Source organism: Toxorhynchites rutilus, chromosome 2 (genome assembly GCF_029784135.1).
Source record: "Toxorhynchites rutilus septentrionalis strain SRP chromosome 2, ASM2978413v1, whole genome shotgun sequence".
Taxonomy (NCBI): Eukaryota; Metazoa; Arthropoda; class Insecta; order Diptera; family Culicidae; genus Toxorhynchites; species Toxorhynchites rutilus.
This window is the reverse complement of record NC_073745.1, coordinates 333,610,167-333,634,562: the sequence shown is the minus strand read 5'-3', so window position 1 is coordinate 333,634,562 and position 24,396 is coordinate 333,610,167. Positions and strand designations below refer to the sequence as shown.

General features: G+C 39.7%; 1 protein-coding gene across 1 annotated transcript in view; it reads left to right on the top strand.

The window, feature by feature from the left end:
• The window catches only part of LOC129767118 (uncharacterized), a 486,003-nt gene that overhangs the window by 390,009 nt on the left and 71,598 nt on the right, over positions 1-24,396 (top strand). Inside the window, exon 4 of the mRNA XM_055767739.1 lies at positions 6,574-6,731. Within this exon, the coding sequence (XP_055623714.1) occupies positions 6,574-6,731 (158 nt within the window). The remainder of the gene's footprint in view (positions 1-6,573; positions 6,732-24,396) is intronic.

Sequence of the window (24,396 nt, the reverse complement as noted above, 5' to 3'; positions counted from 1 at the left end):
CTTCAGCAAGATTTAGTCAATTTTCGGAGATTCGTCGAGGGCAACGGACTGAGTGTAAACCCCAGCAAGTGCTCCGTTATTACTTACACCAGGAGAGCTCAGCCGATAACTTTCGACTATAGGCTAGGAGGTACAGATCTACAACGAGTAGAGTATGTCCGAGTCTTAGGCGTGACGATGGATCAATCCCTCACGTTTAACCTCCACCTAGAACGAATAGTCAAGGAAGCGCTGCAACTATTTGCTCTCACTCGTCGTTTTGGGCAAGAATTCACTGACCCGCATGTAATTCTGAGGATCTACACCAGCCTTGTACGGTCTAAACTCGACTTTGCGAGTGTAGTGTGGCAACCGCAATACGATCTGCATATCCAAAGATTAGAAAATGTCCAGAAAAAGTTCCTGAAGTTTGCGCTGAGGAATATAGGATGGAGAGGAGAACACCTGCCAGTATACGGAGATCTCTGCTGTTTAGTAGACATGGATACTATCAAAAGTAGACTCAGAATCGCGGATATGACTTTCTTCTGTAAACTATTGAGCGGACGGATAAGAAGTCCGTGTCTCTACGAACGGATAAATATTAACACCAGCCCCGTTTCTCTTCGTCGCCGGAGGGTTTTTGATCCACCTCTGAGGTCCAGAAATTACACCCAGCACGAACCTACAACTCGATTCATGCGTGAGTTTAACATGCTGCAAGAAGTGATTTCCATAAATATGACAACAGAAGAAATTCGAAGAAGACTACGATTATTTTTAAGAGATCAACTAAATGTATAAGTGATGATGTGTTTTATTTCTGTTTTCATGTTTAGTCTTTATGATGAGTTTTATTTTCCATGTTTAGTTTTTAAGAAAGATAACGGGCTTGCAGCCTATAATCTAATAAACATTACATTACTGTCAAGGACTATATTATAGCGCGCAAAAATACCTTTCCAACAAGCTATAGTATGAATCGATACAATGAATACAACTAGAACTACGCGCGTACAACGACACCCCGCGGAAATACCGCAGGACTTTTTTGACAGCCTAATATTTTTTAATGATGTTATGACTTTTTCTAAATTCATGTATTGATCAATATTATAAATTATTTTGGTCTCTAGCTTCCATTTTTCCTGATATACATATGTGGTATGCCTATTTCTACCGACCGGTCAAAATCACCGGTCGTGACTTTTAATATTTATAAATCCAAAATCGCTTGGGAACAACGTCAATCTGCCACTACGGTGCCAGCCAATCTAAATTTCCGGAACAATTACTGCTTCTAAACCACAAAATTTGGAAATTTTTTAGAATTTTGCAATATATTGTGATGCAATTTTATTTTCTCATTGACAGTTATTGTATACGGTAGAAATAGGTGATGTTGAAATACTCACAGTAATGTGGACAATTGGGTTGATTTAATCAAAAAACTGGTATAGTAGTTTGTAGTATAAGTAAGTTGTGTATATTTGTATTATATTGAGGGGAAAAATAAAAATATTCTAAATATATATTTTTATCTAGTTATAAAACTTAACCCAAAAATGCAAAAATGTTTTAGAGGACGTAACAGATTGAAGAGAAGACTTTGCTGATATCGATCAAGATGTTTGTGGAATTAAATTCTGAAATTTGATCAGAATCTGAAATATAGATGATCAAATCATAAGAAGAAATGTTTGTTTCCTCAGAGAGCAATAGTGCAGAGAATCAATTTACGTAGACTAAGAAGAATGTTGATACTGTCGTCATCTTTGGATGAGAATGACCGTCAACATAGCTATAAATTCTCCTGATGGAACTACAGTAGAACCCCGATTATCCGCGAAATAGTTGGGCTAGGCCATCGCGTATAACGAAAATCGCGGATAACGCAATACAAGACTAAATATGAGGCACAAACACGAAAAATATATACTTTAGCATGAAAACTATGTTTCATCAATACAGAAATTATTGAACTATCAATCTGTAAGGACGTGTACATCAGTGATCAGATAATGCGAAAGCCATGACCAAAACAAAAAAGCAAGACTCTACCACTCACTAACAAATTTCGGGAAGGTTTATAGATTTACTTGGGGACTCACTTTCGCGGATAATCGAGGTTCTACTGTACCTGCACAAAAAGCTGAATGCACTCCAGGAAGGATATAAATAAACAGCATTTTCCAAGCAATAATTGGAGGAGTAGAGTGTGTGTATATAAGGGGCGTAAAGTATAAGGGGCGAACACGAAATTATTGCGACACCGAAAATGTCATGCCAATTTTCTTATAATGTTTAGAATCAAACCAAAATTTTAGGGTAGTTTTATATATATATTTATTTCAAAAATCAAAAGAAAAGTTAATCGATGGAGCCTTGAGTGTAAAATTGAACGCATTTTCGCTTGATGCCCTCCATCAAAGTCTTTACAGTGTCATCCGGTACCAGTTTCTCAGTTTTTTCCATTTTCTTAACATGTCCTTCTCGTCTTTGACTGTCTTCTTGCTCTTCCGAAGTTCCCGCTTCATTATTGCCCAGTACAGCTCCACCGGGCGCAGCTCCGGACAGTTTGGCGGGTTCATGTCCTTTGGAACAAAATGGTCAGAATTGGCCTCATACCACTCCAGGACACTTTTAGAATAGTGGCATTATGCCAAATCTGGCCAAAATAGCGGAGCTTCATCGTGCTGCTGCAAGAACGGCAAAAGGCGTTTCTCGAGGCACTCAGATTTCTAGATCTCGCCATTTACTGTGCCCTTTGTCACGAAAGGCTCACTCCTCAGTCCGCAAGAGCAGATGGCCTGCCAAACGAGATATTTGGAGGTGAACTTCGACATTTTCTTCTTCTTAAATTTGTCGTCCACATCGAACTTGCTCTTGCCGGTGAAAAACTCCAACCCCGGAATTTGCTTGAAATCGGCTTTTATATACGTTTCGTCGTCCATCACACAGCAGCCATATTTTGTCAGCATCTTCTCGTAGAGCTACCGTGCCCGAGTTTTAGCCGTCGACTGTTGCAGCTCATCGCGGTTTGGGAAGTTCTGTACCTTGTATGTATGTAGCCCAGCTCTCTTCTTTGCAGCTTCTTCTTTTTAGCCAAATCACGGCTTGAGACGTTGTAATTTACTTTAATCATCCGCTTCACCTTTCCCTCCGTCTTTTTGTTCTCCGGTCCCGATTTTCTTCCAGCTTAAAAAAAAAGCTATATGTAGAGCATATGGGAAATCCAGCTCCTTTGCCGTGGTCCAACGTCAACCGCTCCTGGAACCGCTTCAACACTCTGGAGACGGTTGAATGGTGAATGTTCAACATTTTTCCCAACTGCCGGTGCGACCGGTCAGGAAATTCCAGGTGTTTGGAAAGAATTTGTTCTCTCGACTCGCGTTGGTTCACCTCCATTTTCGTTGAATCGAAAAACACGACTTCGAGTTTGACAGCATGTACACAATACACATCAATGAGAAAGTGTGCGAAATTTGGTTGATTCAATGGTAAAAAAGTTTAGCCCTGTTGAATGTGTCGCAATAATTTCGTGTCCGCCCTTTATGTGTGAATATCATCACTCCTTACGATCGTCGCATGAAAACGCATGAAAACGGAAGTTACGAATCGTTCATTTGGAGGGTATGCATAGCATTTTGTAATTTTGGTACAGTGTGCGATGAAGCTCTCATTTACTCCAAACTATGATCGATCGGCTAGAAAAAATGGCTGAACGTATCAATATGAAACTTTCACAGGAGTTTAGGGGATACACTATGCTGATAATTTACCTGCTAACATTCAAATTCACTGCAATATTTGCAAAATTACAGAAGATTTTACAATATAATATGTTGTCCACACGTAAACGTAATTTTGACACTTTTTAAAAATTGATGCAAAACATTCAAAATTTTTTTTTTTTCATCAAAGTAACAAATTTACTTTATACAGAATTTATTGGAGTTTTCAAAACCATTTCTCCGTTTGCGATGCGATAATTATTTATTGAATTATTTATCATCAAAGATTAAGGGGTAACTTTTTATTCAAGCAAAAATATCTGTGCATGTAAAAGTCCTACATGAATGCTGTAGGGATCAAATGAAAGCTGTTTATTAAACAGGTTGATTGGATTTGTTATTGTGTTGGTTAGCAAAAAATTGTGTTAGCCTACAAATAGTTTGAAAAAACAGAAAGAAATCGATTTTTTATTCCTTCCTGATATTTTTGTCCACTACATCTACATACACCCAGATAAAAATATGTTCATAACAATGATATGCATCCCATCTTCATACGTTGATTTTTCAAGAAGTTACAGCATTTCAAAAATCACTTTGCACTCTGTTACTCTAACTTTTTTGTTTTTTATGTCTAAATACAAATTCAGATACTATATTTTATGCAAATAAATGTATTTATCTTGTACTTGCAATATTAAAATAAAATATATTTTATTCTCTGTAATTTTTTTTCGTATTTCTATATTTTGACATCACACCGGTCAAATTGACCGGTTCGGTAGAAATAGGTATATAACAAATGTCGGTAGTTCTAGTGTTAAGTAACTAATGATAACATCCAAAGTATATTATTTCCCTAATTCGAAGTTCAGCAAGGGCACCTGAATTTAATTTCAACTTTACAGCCAAACCGTTGCCGAAAAGTTAAGGAATGAGAACGTTGCGATCACGACCCGAGTGGAACCGTATGGAATTCCAAACGGTTTCGCACTTCATCAATCGAACTGGAACTGGGAATAACACCAAGGGTGGGTTATTCGTGCGCAATTTGCTTAACCCCAAACAACCGCAAATCATTATTAAGATTGTTGTTGTTCGGCCTGCCAGCAATGCTGTGGCACAATGTTTGATGGAGCCCTCCACGGAGTACTGTCGTACGAGGCGAAAGGTCACCGTCGCAGGGAGCGCGCGCGAAAATTGCCACGGTTCGCTCGGCTAATAATAGAAGTTTCGCGGGTTCGGCACACTTCGGACCGTTGATGTACTTAAGCTGCTTTGCAGCGCACACGTACCTCACAAAATACGGATCCGTCATAAAGAGGGTTGCGCAGCAACAGCGTCACAACGGAGCCGAGGGTGTGTACAAATCGGAGCATAAATCACCCCGCCCAAGACGTGGTGCACGTGTGCGGATCTAATTCAGTGGGTAGATGTAGTATAAAATTGCTGCTCCGCGGCTCCGCGGATCTGTGTGATCTGTGAATTGCGAAGTCCCCAGCGGCAATTTGGTGCGGTGTCAATCATTTTATGTGATCCTATTTGGATCTGCTGCAGCCGGCCTGTAATTCCACCACCACACCATCGTTATTATGTTGGGCAACCTTCGATCACTGTTGGTTTTTTTTTTCATTCCGATTGTTTCCTTCGATCGCGATGCAAACAGTCTACAAACGTAATGGTCGATTCTACTCGACCACTAATTTTTATCTGCCCTCTGCTTACGGAACGCTATCTTTATTCTGAGATCGTACTCTTGCAAAGTTGTGACTTCTGTTACTATTTAATGCTATACTTGTTGCACCCTTCCCTCCGAGGGCATTTAACTGTATAAAATGTCATTCATTTGTTGGGCCCCATGTGTTCCATACCGGAGCGGTGAGCCAAGGTTCCAACACTTACCGAACTGAGGTCAGGGTGTGAAACCCAGCCACACTCACAATCTCGCATCGGCTCGCCTCGCGTAGGAAGGGCGCAGCCGAGGAGCTGCCGAGGGGATAGAAAAGCTAAACAAGATTAGGTATCAACACGGTGTGCCGTGTTCTAATGCGGTGGTGGCGTTGAGCGAGATACGAAAGCGCGATATGGCTTTTGTTGTGCACAGATCGAAGAAACACATTGCATTCCAAGCCACGGAGAGCATATGTTCTATGCCAATCGCGCCAACAACTTAGACTTGGATTTAGAACGGGGGGACGGAGGTACGGAACGAAACAAAGATTTGTAACCGGTCCGGATAAGCTAGAAATGAAACTCGTGTCGGAGCAATTGCAACATCCCATCCCAGCTCCCACAGCATGTAAAATGCAAATTCGTGCAGCTCGCGAAAAAAACGCTGACAGTTTGGGCACATTAGATTCTGTCTGTACAGCAGTTTGAGCCTTGAGAGACTTATGGAAATATTGCAATCTTTTCGTAACGCGTCAATCTTTCGCCATCGATTAGGCTCGTCTCGTCTGGTCCAATGACATTTTCACGGCGGTGAATGACCACAGCTGCACACAGATCGTGTGCATTTTTACACCTTTCCTCCGTTGTCTTGTTTTGATTCATCATCATAAGCACGGTCATGATTTATGGAATCCGCAATAAATCACTGCACCGTCTTCATGACACTTCTTCTCGTCTGAGACGAAGTTTTTAGATTAACATCAGCCCAACAAGTTTGACCAAGGCTACCGACGACGGTATGATGATTTCAGTAATATATTGGGTGTGAAATTGTGAAAAATGCTTACATATGCAGAAAAGAAACATAATCATCCACCATTTGTTCACATTTACCAACCACTCAATTATTTGTCCGAATCCGCATCAATCTGCAACTTATCTTTATATACCACTTTTCTCATCTGCACAGGAACACATTCAGGAAGTGTTGGACAAATGGACACAAATCGACGACGAGATCTGGGCGAAAGTGATCGTCTTCGAGCGGAACCGCCGAGTGGCCAAAGCGTATGCCCGCGCCCCGGTCCTCACCATCAACGGGTCCGACGATGGCTTCGACGGGATGAGGTAAGCGCTACTCGAATCCTTTGCACCACCTCAATTAAAGTGCGATTAGCACTGACCATCTAATGGGTTATGATTTTTGGGGGTGGAGCGCATTTTGACAGTGCGATAAACTGCAATGAATTCGAGCCATGATGCAGGCTAACGCCGAGGGCCACTCTTCGAAATGAAGATATCCCAATGGCGCGAGAACGGATCCTTTCAAAAGCACAATCAAAGAGAGTGCAAATTAAGCAATCAATTTAAATGCAACCGGCAAGATAATCAGAGACGCCGAGGCGCGCCCTGTTTCGAGTTCTGTGGGTCCCGGGTGCCCTTCACGACGCGGGCGCGGTTGTTTCCAGCGATCGTTTAGAGAAGGTCACACCGTTCGGCTTGCAACTTCATAGTCTCGTTCTATTTGTTAGTGCACCAACCTCAACCCCAACCCTAACGAGGGAATGCCAAATTTGACTTAGGCATTCGATTACCTTGTCTGCAGAGGAAATCATGATCTGACTAAATGACGTGTTGTAACTTTTGTTGTGGATGTGGATGATTGAATTCATTAAATTCATGCAAGCGATGCGAGGTCAACGATCTCCGTTGGGGAGGGAGGGGTTTGCCAGACAAATGAGATACAAATTTATGCATTACTCGAGAATTAATCAAGCAGATGAATCCAAATTTGGCATGTGAAGTTTTTAGGGTGCAATAAATGTTATTACGGTGGTTAGATACTCCTCCCCCTCTCTTAGGGGGCTGCCATACAAATGAAACACAAATTTCTGCATTACTCGAGAATTAATCAAGCAAATGAAACCAAATTTGGCATGCGAAGGTTTTAGGGTACAATAAATGTTTTACGGTGGTTAGACTCTCCACCACCCCTCTCTAAGGGGGGGCTACCATACAAATGAATCACAAATTTTTGCATTACTCGAGAATTAATCAAGCAAACCAAATTAGGCATATTGAGGTTAATACTTTTGAGATTTCTTAATCCAAATAACACGCCTTGAATGATTCCGAGGGGCAAGCTCTAGAATACGCGTGACCACAGTGCAAGTCGGAGGAAATTTCTCTGAGAAAAATCCCTTGGCCAGAACGGGAATCGAACCCGAACACCCGCGGCTCGATAATGTGAGATGCTAACCACTCGGCCACGGGTGCACAACCAAATTAGGCATATTGAGGTTTTAGGGTGCAATAAATGATTCTATGGTGGTTAGATGCTCGTCCCCCTGCGAATGTTTTAGGAGACACGAAACGTTTCCATGGTGAATAGACGCTCCTTCCCTCTCTCTGATGAGGAGGGGGGGGGTGGACGCGATGAAAGTAAATTTGAACTATTCAGCAGCAAACAACGAGCACGAGTTTGGACGAAACATTGCGAGAAACTTGTCGACAAAAAGTATCATGGTGAGGTGCTTTGCTTGGTCGGGTGTGGGCAATCTTGAGAAAATGTATGGCATAATGACGGCAGACGGCAGAGGAATCTTGGAGAGTCAGCGCGAGAAGTTGGCTTAGAGAAGAAGTTTATTTTTCAACAAGACCACGATCCTAAGCATACCGCCCGTAAAACCACTGCTTCATTCTGTGCATCACCACAAAGCTTGGATTTAAATCCAATACAACATTTGTGGCCAATTTCGGATCGAAATGTCAACAAGGGAGATGTCACCAACCGCGATAACCTGTTTGATGCTTTGGAAAAAGCCTGGTTGAATATCAACTCCCAACATATCAGGAACCTCGTTGAAAGTATGCCTCGACGCCTGCAATTCATGATTGAAGCTAAAGGCGGCCAAATTAAATATTAGTTTCAAGCAGAATCTTGTTGAATGTTGAATTACTTTATTTTGTCCACCAGTAATAGAACAATTTCCCAATAACTGCTCTTTTTGAATTTAATGTATCGTTCTCATGTCGCTGTATCCAACGTATCCCGAGAAAACACCTCAATAACAATTGACAGTATTCCGCCGATTCTACGACCTCCGAACTTCAGTTCAAAAATCGTTGCTTGATCTGAAAATCTGAAAACGAAACACAAGATATGTTTCAGCGATGAAGAACTGACAGCGACAAAAGAATTGGTTGAGGCCCTCGAATCAATTCTGATCGCAAATCTCTCCCATATATGAATAATCATTTTGCTCGTGGTCATGACACAATTAATGATGACTTTGGCGTCTTCTATCGAACGTCCGTCATTGATCAAGCAGGCATTTGAAATTGTTCCTGACTTGCTCAAATTTGACGATAATGATTCAGTAGCTGGACAACAGGAGGAAAAATCCACTGGACGATGCGAAATCTGCAGAACAGTTGAGCATCAAGGAAAAACGTCCAGCCCAAGCTCAACGTCTATAAACTATAAACGTCTATAAACCTTCGGACAAGAGTTTTCGTACAGAGGGCATCAGAGACAAATCCATGACAATAGTGTTCGATGCTCTCCGTACTGTATGCCCAAAATAATTGGACTCTGAACGGAAACTCGGGAAATTTTGTTAATAAGATCTGATCAAGATAAGAAGACGACAAAATTAACATTCTCTGTGTCCTTAAGTATTACTTCAACCAACTTTTTGTAAACTAATCAGTATCAATAAATGCCTTGTCTTCAAGAAAATGTTTTTTTTATCCAAAATATACATTTTTATCAAGGCTCATATGGCGTTAGCCTGACGGGGCCGGGAGTTCAATATTTTGACAATTTTTCTTATCATCTATGTTAGTAATATGTAACCAATTAGTCGCGGTTGGCTCGAGGTTAGTATTACACGTTTTTCTCATAATTGGGATGTTGCAGTCTCCAATGCTCTGTACGTGTGCCCGACACGGAATACTTCCTATTGGGATGCAGCTGACCATTAATTAGCAACGCCCCCAGGTCTGTACCCCATATCTAGCGTGGTGCGTCTTCTCGACTCGAGGAATCCAGTAGAATGGTCACTAGCCGGCTCAATCATCAGCTCGTGTAGAGTTGTCATGAGAAGAAAATGGTTTTATTTTAAGGTTTTTTTTTACCGATTTTATCGGTAATGAAATTTTCATTAACGAATAACCGGTTATTGAAATGTTGGCACGGTAATGCAATCCCTAAAGGCCCATTTATATGTTGCTAGTAGCTGACTTGACAGTGAGCAGCTACAGGGCCGGTGAACTCGCTTGACAATTGGTTGACTCGCTTGACAATTGGTTGACTCGCCTTGTCCGCTCACACAGTGTAAGCTGCTGACGAGAAACTATATACTACAGAATTGGCTTACCAGGGATGCCAGATGATTTTTCAAATGTCCATCAAATAGTCAGAATCAGCAATAAGGTCCGAATTTGACAGATGATTGATCCGAAATCGACAGTTTTCGTCTCAGGTTTTCAGTTTCATTTATCATCACATAATTTTATCGCGAAATACACGCTGACCGTGTATAAAAATACTTTGTGCTGAATTTCTTTGAACTGAAGGTACTATCCGAAAAAGCAGAAAGGCAGAAAGATTTGGGCCAGAAATAAGATGCAAGGAAATGGAGCAACAAATACAATATTGAAGGAATTCTACGATGATGATCCTCTAGAGTACAGAGCAGTGTTGAGAAAAACACCTGAATAAGTGGAAACACTGTTGGATTTCATTGGCCCAAAAATACAACGCCAAGATACACTCATGAGGGATGCTATACCTGCAAGAGTGAAATTAAAGAAAACAACATTGATGTGCCTTTTTTCTGGAATATCGTTCAGATTGTTGTCGATATTTTTAGAGTCTCGAAAGCATCCATAGCTAAGATAATTCCGGAAGTATGTGATGCTATAAATGGCAGTCTAAAAGATGTTTTAAAATTTTATTTATTTCGACTTGCCAGCAGCTTCGTGTACAAATTTGTGAAATGAAAATGATAGTAGATTTGCAAGTGGAAGAAATACGCATCGAAAATTGAAAAAAGAATGAAAGAAAATGTACTTTTTTAAATCGAATATGTATTCTGTTTCTTAGAACAATACTTTTTTTGCGAGTTGTGAGTGAATCTTGAATGAAAATTGTCCCTGATAATGATTCTATATTAGAGATTCTCAACTACTATCTCAAAAAGAAAGCGTGCCCCGCCAGGTCTGCATAAAACCTAAATAAATGAACATCCATCTACCTATCATTCATTCGTTGGGAGCCATGTTCTCGTAACACAAATATTCTCCGCACTTGAATGGCAACATTTTCAAATGAAAAACAAAATCTCCTGAGTCTTCGCTGAAACCTTCATCCACACATATTGTAGATTTAATCAATATTTAATTCTATTACCGACAATAAAAGACATTAAGTGGATCAATGAATCGTCATTGCTTCATATTTGCGCCTTTCGCTGCGAAACGATCCGCGAAGATCGCTCGAAAGCTAGGTCGGGAAAAAGCCATACCTAAATATAGATCAGCGCGAAGAATTATATCTCTTTCACTCATCGGTTGCAAACGCGCTAGACGAAGTGAGGCATGATCCCATCCGCTGGAATACCACACAACCCAAACGCAATCAGATCCATCATATCCAAAGCAGCAAAAGTAATAGCAGACGGGGATAGAAAAACAAACTCGAACCCAATCAATGGATTTATTCGCTTTTGCAACCCCCAACAATTCATTTTTATTTTCTCTTCTGTTACTCGCATTTTGATCAGGGGAATTGAGAAGGCAGAGTCTGAAGGGAAAATAAGATATAATTAAATTCAGCATAAGGCTCCACTATTGTTCCATTGAACGATGATCATAAACATTGGGCGCCTAGGTTTTGACTGTCTGCCTACTGCCTTTTGCAAGTTTTGCGACGTAATCGTCATGGGTTTGCGCCGTCAGTTGATTTGTTTTCAATCGATATCAGTGAGAAGATAGAATTAACAAAAAAAAACAAATGGAGTAAGGTTTGTGGATATTTATGATATTGATGAATTGTTGTTATTGCATTGAATAATTCCTTCGATCATAGCATGGAAAGGCGTGATGATGAGAGCAACTCAGATTAGCATAGTTGTGATGACTGGAATCGTTTAAAATTGTTACATCTACGAAACTATAATAAATTTATAGAAAGATATAACAGTTTTTTCCTATTTTTTTTCTTCTTGAATGTATTTGCGTGTTTTCATTCGAAAAACTTGGTCTCAGTGGAAATCTTCCTATATTTCCTTCCATTGATCCATTGCATCCCACAAATCTAGTCCACAAACGACTAAGCGGACGGAAAACTAACACCATTGGCACTGATCTTGAATAAAACTCATTGGAGCTATGAACTGAAAAGTTCGTAAAACTTCAGGTCATACCATCATATCCTTCGAACCGCGATGGCAAGTTCATCCGCTTCGAAACCAACAGCAACAGCAAGTTGAAGATCAAGAGAACGAAGAAGAATAAAAGCGTGACAATGTCATTATTGAGATGGCAACACTTGCGCTTTTGTTGCCCGGCGCGTGCGCGAGTTCGAGAGTCCGCAAGTTCAAAGCGCGTCATTGATTGACTTTGCCTTGGACCCCACTGATTACAGATCACGTGGTGGTGGAGGTGCTTTGGTACTGTTGGGTTTGATTTAGTTGTTTTCCCTGAAACGACGGTGTTGTGTGACAGTCCACCACAATGCCCCAACCATGGTCTCCAATGTTCTTCTAGTGGTGCTCTAGAGAAGTGTTTTTCCGCCGCGATATGCAAATGGAACAAGCAGCAGCCGTCGAACACGCAATGCTTTGGCTCATTTAAATTGGACGTTTGTATCTGGTATCTGAATTCGCGATTCGTTCTGCCAAGAATTGAACGGGGGGTGGTTGATTTGGCACGACGAAATATAACTCTTGTTTACGTTCAATCATGATTTGCTGCTCAGCTGTCAAAGCGCGAGCAATTACCCGGTCTGGTCCGGGTTGGTGATCTTGGGAGTGATACTAGCGGAAGCTAGACATGCTGAATTCAGCCATTAAGTGAGCTATTTAGATAAGCAAATGGATCGAACCAAAGCGGATACTCAACGGCTTGGAAGGAAACGAAGGACGATGGGTGAGATTTTTTTTCCTGACGTTGTTTCGTTTGTGTGTTCCAAGATAAATCCGGATTACTTTGAGTATATTGACTCTACTGGATTGTCATCAAGATTGATCGACGACGCATTCTGTTAAACCGTATTATGGTATGCTTATGTTGAAATAGGATAGAACTTTTTTTCTCTAATGAATGATCATTTTTCTATCACAACTCATCACAATACCCCCATTAACATCTCAAAAATACTCAAATGACAAGCAGCAAAGCCGTAAAAGAACGTGACCAGTTGTAAAATTTTTACAATATACTACCGTTATGTTCCATTATGAAGAACCTCGTCACGCCCATTTGAGTATTGTTCACCATATCCACTCAACTTGTTGAAGTAAATACAAACTGAGCAGCATGTTAGGCCTGATAGAAAACTGTGCAAATAACTCTACACATTCATTCAATTCCCCATTGAAAATTTTCGAATAAGATGATATGAAATGGTGTAGTTGCAACTTCCCATGAGATGAATTTGGATGACGAATTGGAGGTTCAAATTCGGCTCAGAATATCTATCCCTAAACCAGTGAATGCTTTCAACGTAGAACTACCTATTTCTACGTTCATGTGGGTATGTTCAATGTTTCGAAAACGAGGGCGTTACTTTGAAGGTGTTTTAGCGTTAATACCTGTTTGTCGGCTGAACGAAGCAGTATGATAATCACTTCATTCGAAAGATATAATCCCTACGCGTTATATGCTTGTTACATATTAATTCAAAATCCTTTTTCAATATCTCTAAAACCAATTGATTTGAACTTCCTATTAGTGGGAGAAGGCGGTATAATTGTCGCTGAGTATTTTTCAAAAAAGTATCCATTTGTGCACCGAACATTGTTTTTGGACTTATGGGCTTGTGTAAAATGAAGAAATCACAAAAAATATTAATAAGGGCACCTGCTTCAAATCCACTCAGTCATGATTGGTAATCCTGTTCCAAGTTTGCTAACGTCTTGAATGGACGTGCAAAATTGGCAAGATAAATTATTACAAAGCTAACGGTAGTTCTACGTCAACATCGCGATTTATATTTTTCGCAAAAAATGCTGAAAACTGTTTTGTACATGTTTGGTATTAAAAAGTATGAAGTATTACAAGATTCATGAGATTTTCAACCCCAACGCATCGAATGAGGGAAATGATAAAAGAATTCAGGAATCAAATTGAGGCGCTTAGAATGCAAGGGGTGTAAGTGACTTGATCGATTTCTCTTCGTCAACTTTTTCTTGGATTAATGACTCAACTGCAAACACGATCCAATTTGAGTTTGCTATAGAATCCGATAGATGATGGTTCTGACCTACCTTTCACATTGTAAAATACAGCTGGGAATGAGTTTGCAGCTGAGTTATGACCAAAAGAGAGACTCGATGTAGAGAAATCGATCAAATCACTTACACCCCTCTCATTCTAAGCCCCTCAATTGGCTTCAGAAAATACAACGTAATAATTTTCAGCAACATTACGATTATACTTTTAACCTCTAAGAATCGTTCTCCTTTTCCATATTTCCGAAACTCACCAGAATTGTGAGGAATCTGGACTAACTACAAAAGATTACGAAAAAATCACTAATTAGACTTATACTTATCTTTTTTCGCGGAAAAAAAAGAAAAGTGACTGAGTTAAAATATTGAAAATGAGACAACTTAAACTCATGAACGGAAATATGCAATTCATAATGTAACTACACAAATCAATCGTTTGTCCATTTTATCCTCACTTCCCCTATTCCTTTATCCGCACTTCCCCTATGAATCTTCGAAACTGCATCTCAAACCTTCCTCCTTCGGTGTTTGGTTTATAGAGACTTTTTGCCGATCATTTGTCCTGAGAAGGACCCTCGTGGACAGGAAACTACTCCATTTATCCTTCTTCGCTTGTCTTAAGAAAGACAATCTATTCACGCTCGACGCTCGCCGGCAACGTTGTTGCTCCGATGACCCCCAAACGATGACCACGCATCTCAAAATAAAATGAAAACGTGTTATCCAACAACGAAATCTCGTTAAGTACATACCTATAGTAGAATGAGGAAATATTTTCGCGCAAAATACAACTACACAACTATTAAAAAAATGGGTGAAAAAAATAAATAATTTAAGTCGTCAAATATGAAAATCAAACTTTTTAATCCGAGAAATATTTTCTATTAATTGACCACATCGGTCCTCAAGAAAAAAACGTTAAAAGAAATGTCGACCCAACAAATCAACAAAAAAAAGTATTATTAAATTACTCACTGCATTGACGGAAGCAGGCTGAAGTGAGAATTCTAAAGTTAGAGTCGGGGTCGATTCCAAAACACGAACTCATTGTTGACATAGGACCTCTTATTCAATTCGCTTGTCCATAACATCGGATATAATTTCAATATGCTTTGAAATTTCATAAATGAATCTTGAGTAGAAAGTTTTGGTCATCCTGAAAAGTTTTTTTTTTGTAGAAGCAGGTGTAGATAATTGATCTCGCAAAAACAATACACCAGTTACAAGTCGCAAATTGATTTTCGCGTCAATGCTTTGAGTATTTATCGTGAACACTATTTCGATAACCTTTCTCACGTTTGACACACACTCAGCTGCAGATGATTATGTCATTATTGCACCAGCACCTATATCGCATATCTCCTAATTAAATCAATCTATTTCCGGCATCGCATGGAAACAACAACAATATCAATACCTGCCAGTATCAAGTGTCATGCTGCATGTTATTTAGCATTTCCTCAATTTAATCGCAACTCCAGATATCGTTCGTGCAGGGCAGCTCAACCAGTACCAAACAAGCGTCCAACATACGCACATAGAGCCATACACTGGAGACTTGATGGGATTGGATTTATACACACTTCTCACCATTTTGCGCTATGCTAAAAAGTAACTAGTCTCGAAAAGAGTTGCATTGCTTCTTTATGCTCAAGATTAGCGTCGTCGTCATCCTTGATGAAGGAAGACCGACATATTCTCTTTGTAAGCCGACAACAAGGGCCTAACTCGATAATCCCCCAAATAATTGTGTGGCGCAAAACTTTATGATAACGGCTGCTTTACCATGGCGTCAATGCATCAAGCATTGACTGGAATGCCAGAGGCATCAGCGAGTGAGACGTTTGGTCACGTCTACAGTTCACGGGGAAATGAAGTCCTTATGATGAGACACAAAACAAGAAGAACAAGCGATGTTCGCTGCTATGAGTATAGAAAGAGACTGAAAATTGGCCACACCGTAGATCCACTATTTATACCCTAGCAATTGTTCCCTTCGTTGTTTGTATTATCGCGGCTACATAAACTGCTCCTAATTGACGGTACGGGCAGGTAAGCACTCGAATGAGCAAAGCAAATGTATTGATGAATGGAAGTACACTTCTAATTTCCATCATTTCAAACCATATACAGAGTAGGAGATTGTAATGTATAGCAAATCTTAAGGAATTTCCGATTCATATGGTATGCATCTCGTCAAAATACGTTCGTAGTAGAAATAGTTATTAACGTTGAATTTTCTTGCATAAAAACGTGATTCGTTTTCTGATTTCGCACTCTAACGAGGAGATACAGTGCTACGCCAAAAATTATGGACGATTTAATATTGGATTGCGTTACTCTCTCTCAATCAGATTGCCAATAGGACTAATCCGAAGATGTCGCTTTTCGTTTGGTTAGCTTGATCATGATACGCGAAGGGTCATCCACTTGTTTTGGACAAGTAGACCAACAATGTAGTATACGAGAAAAAGCTATAGCTAACACTTGAATAATTCAAAACGTTACTCTACAGAATTCATTCACGAATTATAGGTTTTAATAAACATGCAGAAATACCATATGAGAATCAGTGTTTGCAAATCTGTCAATATCCAAATATCCACAAAGTGTCATACTAGTTATCATTCACGAACATTCAGTGGTTGATTCAGATACTTGAACAGAATATGAGTAATCGCTTTTGTTGCACCAAGTGAATAAACGAAGTGAGGAACGAACCTTGTTGATTGCATATCCGAGCTGAGCATAACAACGGACAGCACGTTTAATGATTGTATGAACCGCACACATCATCTTTTTTACCTATCATGAATCACTGCTGCACGGACGAAACATAAAGAAATACAAACGTCATCATTCGACGTTGGCGAAATTATGGATCAATAGCATTGAGGATTTTTTTTTCAGCGGTGACCGGCAAATGAAGGAATAACTAAAACGAAAAAGGTCCATTCTTTACTGGATCCGGTGTTGCTAGGAATACTATGCGGTCTACATGGGTGCAAATTGTCCCGCAAGCGAGATACTGTTGTCGGTGGTTCCATTGCCTGACAAACGAACATTGTTTGCGACATACAAAAGCGAGTAAAATGGATTTTTGCTAGTGATTTCTAGCTAATAGCATACTATCAATGACATTAGTGGAGTTATTCGTTGTTTTCATTCGCATTTCACACATATTTTCGGAGCCAGCGAGATACGATTGATTCCGTTCTGAACAGCATTGGGGAGGAGACACGAGCCAAAAAGTAAGTAGAGTAGGAAAACGCAAGAGATAGCAGCGTTTAAAAATAAAGATATAATCTGACTACCCTTCTCTGAGTATTGTTCACCCAGGACATATATGGGTCAGGTTCAGTTGTGGTAACAGAGTGTGCATCATTCGCTTACGCAGTCCGTATGATTCTGCTCCTCCAAGGTGCATGGAGGATTCGATATGTAGCGAATGAGAGGCAAAGAAGAATATAGTCCTGCAGCACCGAAAGCGAACATGACGTTTTGGTTCACATGCTTGTGTTTCGTGCAGTGCCAACTGAAGAAGAGTTCTCTCGTTCTCGTTTGTATCATGATTCTTATAATGTAACAACAAAGGAATGCCATTATGGGAAATTACTACTGCAAGAACATATTTCAACAATCGAAAGTAAGCTATTCTGTGAAACGTTCAATCGGCAAACACTGGCTACGTCCCTCAATTCTTTGTATAACTTTGAAGCGAGAAGTAAAGTCGACGACGACGATATTGAATTAAAAAGACTTTAAACTATGAGAGTTCATTCGTCTCTACAGCGAAAAATAAAGTCGATTTTTTGACCTCTCATTGCAGACCCTTGAGTTGAACGCACTGCCGCACGCAAAATAGATGACAAATTACCAAACCCGGTGACAGACTTGAAAATGTCAAATCAATTTGCCGACGGCAAATCAAATTAAGTACTGTAAACAGATAACACATCACCATAAAATTGGCTAGTTTCACTGTCCCACCTTGCTCTTTGGGTGGTGGCTATTAGGAAGCGTTCCTGAACTGCTAATGGTGTTAATTGTCTTGTAGCCCCCTCCCCTTCGACTACGATTCAGCCTTGGTCCATTTTAGGAGTTTATTGATGAGTTAGAATATCAACACCAAATTAATCAATCCCGCGCGATCAGGGACCTCCACCGCTTGTTTTTCTGCGGGGTGTGGCGCTAAGTTGTTTATCCCAACCAACGCGGGCTACCGAGACTCTCGCCCCAATCAGCGTGTCCCGATTCTGATGAGATCCATGCTCGCGGGTCGGCTTGAAATTGATCCCGTGGTGAAGCTTGTATCGCAATGACACCCCATCAATCATGCTGTCAGTGGCCAGTGTGATTCGTTGTTGAGACTTACTTACTCAACATTAGATTTCGGCTGCTTGCCTTGCGATTTTGCGACCAGGACATGAGCCACGGAATCAAATTAAATTCCTACCGGGTGCTCTAATCGATGGTGATTAATCAAACTCGGACTCCTCCCTCGTTGCCCTTTTTGGTAAATTGATTATTTATTTTTTCGGGATTTCACAGGACTGATTCCATTTTGGTATTAATAATCGTAACAGAACCAGTTTGAAGATGGTTAACGCGCGACTCATTCCTGTCAATGTTCACAGGAACAGGTTCATCGCATATGGGGCAATTTTTCATGTCGTGAAATTGGACAATTGGCGATAACACCTGGAAATTCCTTATGCGTGTGGAACTGGACAGCGATGTAGTTTTTTTTTTTTGTTATATATTGTATACCCTTATTGACACGTTCCACGTAGTGATTGATGGAATAAGCATATTTTATCATAGTGACCATTCCAACATCTGCTTAAAAGTTTCGATTCGAATGAACTCAGTCAACAAACCACAATCAGAATTGATGAGAAAAATTCGTTGCCGGCAAAGTTTCAAAAAATTTAAAGAGGATCGGAAGCTAATCTACGAATTTTCGGGAGACATGAAATTGCTTTATGTAAAATCATACAAACGGAGCATAACTCAATCACTGTCCGACTTGTATTCGAACAACAATGGTCTTACAAGCAAGCTCAAAAGGAGGAACAAAAACCGCCCAAATCCGCTGTAATGTAATGCGAAAATTAAAATGCGCCATATTTTGAGCCCTCGAATTCAATTGTTTCTCGTCACACCGCAAAAGAACACTTAAAGTGAGTAATTATCACTCCCTTCATTTTCTGTCCGACAGACCCCATGTTCGGCGCTCTCGATTACGTGCACAAGGTCGTCTAGTTTTACGAGTTATTCTTTCGGTTTCACACAGACCATGTACCGGAAAAAAATGAAACCATGTTCCCTCGCCTTGCCCTGCCCGGTTGGTGCTTGGTGTAATTTTTTTAATAACAGCACCCTGCGCAAATGTCGACGTAAGATGATGCCACACACACCCTCTGTAGGCCCAAAGTATTCTATTCAGCATCTTGTGCGGGAGAATTTGGCTGTCAATTGATTCCAATCGAGCTCGAACTCAAAATTGCGCCCGTTCTTGAAGTTAATTCGATTCACGCTTCACTTTGGCATCGTGGAACACCGTTACTATTAGCATCGATTGGTTCTCGTTCTCGAATCCGGAGGCAGTTGCGCTGCCTTCAATCGCGCGTGGAGCCATCGCAGCATCCAAACGTCGAATCGAAGCGTTGGGTTCGCAAATTTCACACAGAGGAGACTTAATGTCAACTAAGGCAGCACCGTAAGTTATGATCAGTCGATCAGATCAGAGACACAGAGCAGCAGCTGTTGATGAGATTCAAATTGCGTGTTTCGCCGAGAATAATAATGTTCGCTGAATGACGCCTAATGAGATCATATTCCGGGCGGGTTCCTTCAAAGCAAGCTATGGACCGGACCGGTGGCGGTCATTAGTCGGCTACCCGGCAGAGGGAAATTGAACCCAATTCGGGCGCGATCAAAATGTCGAAAGGAATGACATTACCTCCCTGTTCAGGTTTCAACTAATGGTGGGAAGGACATCACCGGTCATTAATTCGATGATAATGGACTCTCGCCGCATAATTGCTGAGATCATTCCATGGAGCTACGTGTTCCGGAAATGGAGCTACCATTAAAAGCAGGGGCGTATGTGATTGATGTGTGATCGCGTGATATTCAATTGAAAAACCTGCTTTCAATTGCTTCAATTAAAACCTTCTTTCAATTACTATTTCTTACAAATCATGCGCTCGAAGACGGATGCGGTCGAATTGTGTGGGATTCGAACAGAGAAAAAACAGTGACGAAGAAGTAAATTTAGAATTTTGCCTGACATACACAAACATTGAAGAGAGCCTCACACACGGATGGTGTTTTTTTATTGAGTACACAATTTTCAGTACTAAATTGGAAATATACTCATTCAACATTATTTACGCATATCGTTTTGAGATGCTAATTATAAAATAGTATTACTTTTACGTTTTAGGTGTGATCTCATTTGAAACGTTGTGATGGGGAACTGGCTCAGAATTTAGTTAGAAATTTCGTTGGCAACAAAAGTTTTTCATCAATTTCATAATGAAAACAACACACACTATTTTGAACTGAATACATTATGGCAACCTTTTCCTTTTGTGGTCGGGATATAACAAAAAACTGATCTACAAAAAGGCTTTCACAAATTCACATTCACAATGATACAACTATTTATTCATAAACATTTCAACTATATACAAACACACAGTTAAACTCCTACAGGAAAACGATGCGTTTCCTCTAATAAAAACAAGCAAGTTATGTCATAAAAAATGTTAAACCCAACAAATCAGGCGGTCCTAATCAATTACAATATTAGAATTAAGCAGAAACATGAGAATGTATATTATATGTATATCATATCTGAACAAAAAGCATTTTAGCAAAGTCAACAAAAAAACGCTATCAAACCAAGTCCATAATTTTTATGAACTAGTTTCAACACTGATAATCTTTTTTGCTGAGAAAATGTTTTGATATTTCGCATATTAATCGTATCGGTATTCCTCTACAAATCTTGAGATGCTATACATCACAACTATTTAGTCCATAGATACTTTAAACTTAAGGAAATATGAAGTATTCCCATTTTGTCCATACACCCAAAATTAATGTTTAGCACATGTTTTGGCATCCCGATTTATTATACTAAATGAGCTTACACCCAAACTAGCGTTGGCAGAAAACATTTCATCTTTGGTAGAAATGATGCCATTTAGTGTGCTGGAGAGTCAAATGCGCAAATAATGAGCTGTTTCAAAAGCTTAAAAATGGTTTGTATGTATGCGTGCAGACATCTCTTTCTGTTTTCTTTCCTCATTTCATTTGGGATTGTGCCAAAAAAAAAGTCCATACGACGTCAATGGGGATCGAACCAAGACCGACTGGAATGCAAAGCTATTTTACACGACCACGCTATCCACATGGCTAATGATGCTTCAGCAGTTGTTCAGCAAATACGTGATAATATTGCACCTGATTATAAAATGAAGTTGGAAAGTGTTTTCTAAGAGTAAAAAAGGAACGCATGAATGAGAACAATATCCGTGTATGTGGCAAAGTATGCGGAAAGCTTATTTGTCTTTTGTTTCGCTCGCTCGTATTAATCTTATATTGCTGTACCATGTATATTATACAAATGCTTACCAGTATTTGTGAGTCATGACATTTTCTGTTATGTTATGTCCCATTTAATGTCATAAATCGGGATGACAAAACATGAGCTAAAAATCAAGCTTGAGTATAGAAATAACTCATCCACACTGTAGAGTCGATAAGGAGGCACTCACGTGTTATTCTCTGGAAAAGATAAAAATAATCAGCCTTTAGACATAAGTTTAAGTTTTCCTTTCGAGCAATCTCGACAGTTTCTTTCGGGCAATCTCGACAGCTTCTTTCGAGACAAACCGTGAAGTTGCTTGAAGTTTCTAAAAAAAATCATCTATGGGCAAAGAATACTAGAAGCTTATGCTTGAATAACCTGTTATTTATTGAATACTAGTTTGCAATAGTTACCGTATAACAGAACCACTATTTACGCGATCCCTTTTAGTGCTATCGATACTTACAACTACCATGTGAACTAACTTTTTCCAAAGCTGAAAATGACATTTCGTGTATTATCCTTCACAAGTGTGTGTGTGTATTCTTGCAATTGAGATTTGTTTGTTGTGATAGCGCAAAAATGCCGTTAAGGATCAATCTATTAGTTCGAAACGTAAATTATTTAAAATAAATTGATCCATTTACCCCGATGGCACACTTCCCACGGTGTACCTTACCAATACCACTCTGAAGCCGCTTGTAGTAAAGCTTCATTCTGAAATGAAAAAATAAAAATAACGAGAAGCGCGCATAATAAATACTACATTTACAGCGGCAAACTGACAATTGTTGCTATGCTGCCATGGGGATCAGTCTCGCCCAAATCGCTCGCTACGGAATACATGCTCAGTCTATGATCAATGTAAGCTCAAAGCAGTGGTTGCACTCACATTGGAGATACTAAGGAATTGCATTTAAATTCAATTAACGTTAGAAATCCCTTAACATTATTTTTGCATTTGAAATCTTTAAACTTTTCAATATACAATATTTCAATATACAAATCAAAGACGTAGTTCTACGTTGCAAAAACAAAATATTAGGGGTACAAGGATTAGTCTGCACCGGGCGAGAGTATAAAAAGATATCGATTGTGGTTTATATTTTAGTTTCGGTCAAGCCAGCCAAGCAGCAACTTTTCTTAAGGCTTAACTCGTAGCATTTAACTTTAAAATATTCAAAAACAGCAAATGGGTTATTCCTATGGTATAACCGCAAGATTGACGTAGGACTATCGTTGGTTTAGTGATCATTTGTTTGAAGTTGAATCTGAATAAATTCTCAATTAATGGATGAATGATTATTTCGGGGAATTCGAAAACGAGAGCGTTACGTCGGAGGCACAAGGTTTTAACCTCAATACCTCTTTGTCGACTGAACAAAGTGCCATTACTATCACCTCATTCTAAAGATAAAATGTCCACGAGTTATATGCCTTGCCAACTATTGATAGAGTCGAACGAAATGAAGAAGTTTTAAGTGTCTATAACTTAAGACAACTACTAATTATTTAAATCACAAAAATCTATAAATACGGGTACTGCTTGAAACCTCATCCCAGTCATGATTTATACCCGGGTGATGCAACACGGCTAGCAAAGCAAGATTCGTCGTCGAACAACTTGTATGTAGCCAAGGGCAAAAATTCAGCAAAAGAAGCAATCACGCAAAATTGGTGCAAGATTTATTTCTCCGCTTTCTTATGTTTGCCCTATGCATAATGAGTAATAGATTGCTTGTCACTAATTCTCAAACATGAATTATAAAAAAAAAGTATTTTCCCGCAGTATTATATTTTAAACAGAAAACTAAATAAACTCTTTCGCTTCAACATACTTGTAAGTTCTAAGCAGAACTGACAGATTATGTTTCAGCAACGATGACATCTTTTCGGTTTCTTCTCCTAGACGCCCGCCAGTAATCAATGCGATAACCACCAAACGAAAAGAGTTGCGCGCGTGTATATGTGTATGACGGCTGCTCCAATGCCTCAAGCGGAAACAATTTGCTGGTACTTTTTCTTGGTCCCCTTTTCAGTGGTACCACTCTCCTCTCGATGGATTCCCTTTTGGCTTAACGATCCCGACGTAAAAATCCCGTTTTATTTGGCCCTTCTGCGCTCCCTCACAGTTCAAAACATACTGAATGCGTTTCGCCACTAAAACATCGCTTAATTATGATTTTTGTTCATTAATGCATCGAGAAAAGGTGTGGTTGACTTTGGGTATTTGGAAGAGAAACTAGAGGCGAAAGAACTCTTTGAGTTTGAAGCTTTCAGCGACTGAGCATTAATCGATGGAAAATTATGATTTTCGCGATGTGAATTATTTTTCGTTTTCATTTTATACATCTAATATTGAATACAAAAATATTCTACTGATGGGGAAGAATAATCTTCAGAAGCTTCCCTGTTAATTGCACTTGATTGTCACAAAACAAAATGTATTTGGTCGGATTATTATATGAAAAGAAAACAATAAAACAAACTCATTCGTTTGAATGTAATTTACAGTCCCAAGGAGAACTGGAAGATCATTTTGCAGCAACGTTGACATCTTTTCAGTTTCTTCTCGATCACCACCAAACGAAAAGAGTTGCGCGCGTGTATGTATGTGTGGCGGCTGCTCCGATGCCACAAGCGGAAACAATTTTCGATGCTAGTACTTTCTTGGTCGCCTTTTCAGAGGTTGCACTCTCCTCCCGATGGATTACCTTTCGGCCTAAGGGGT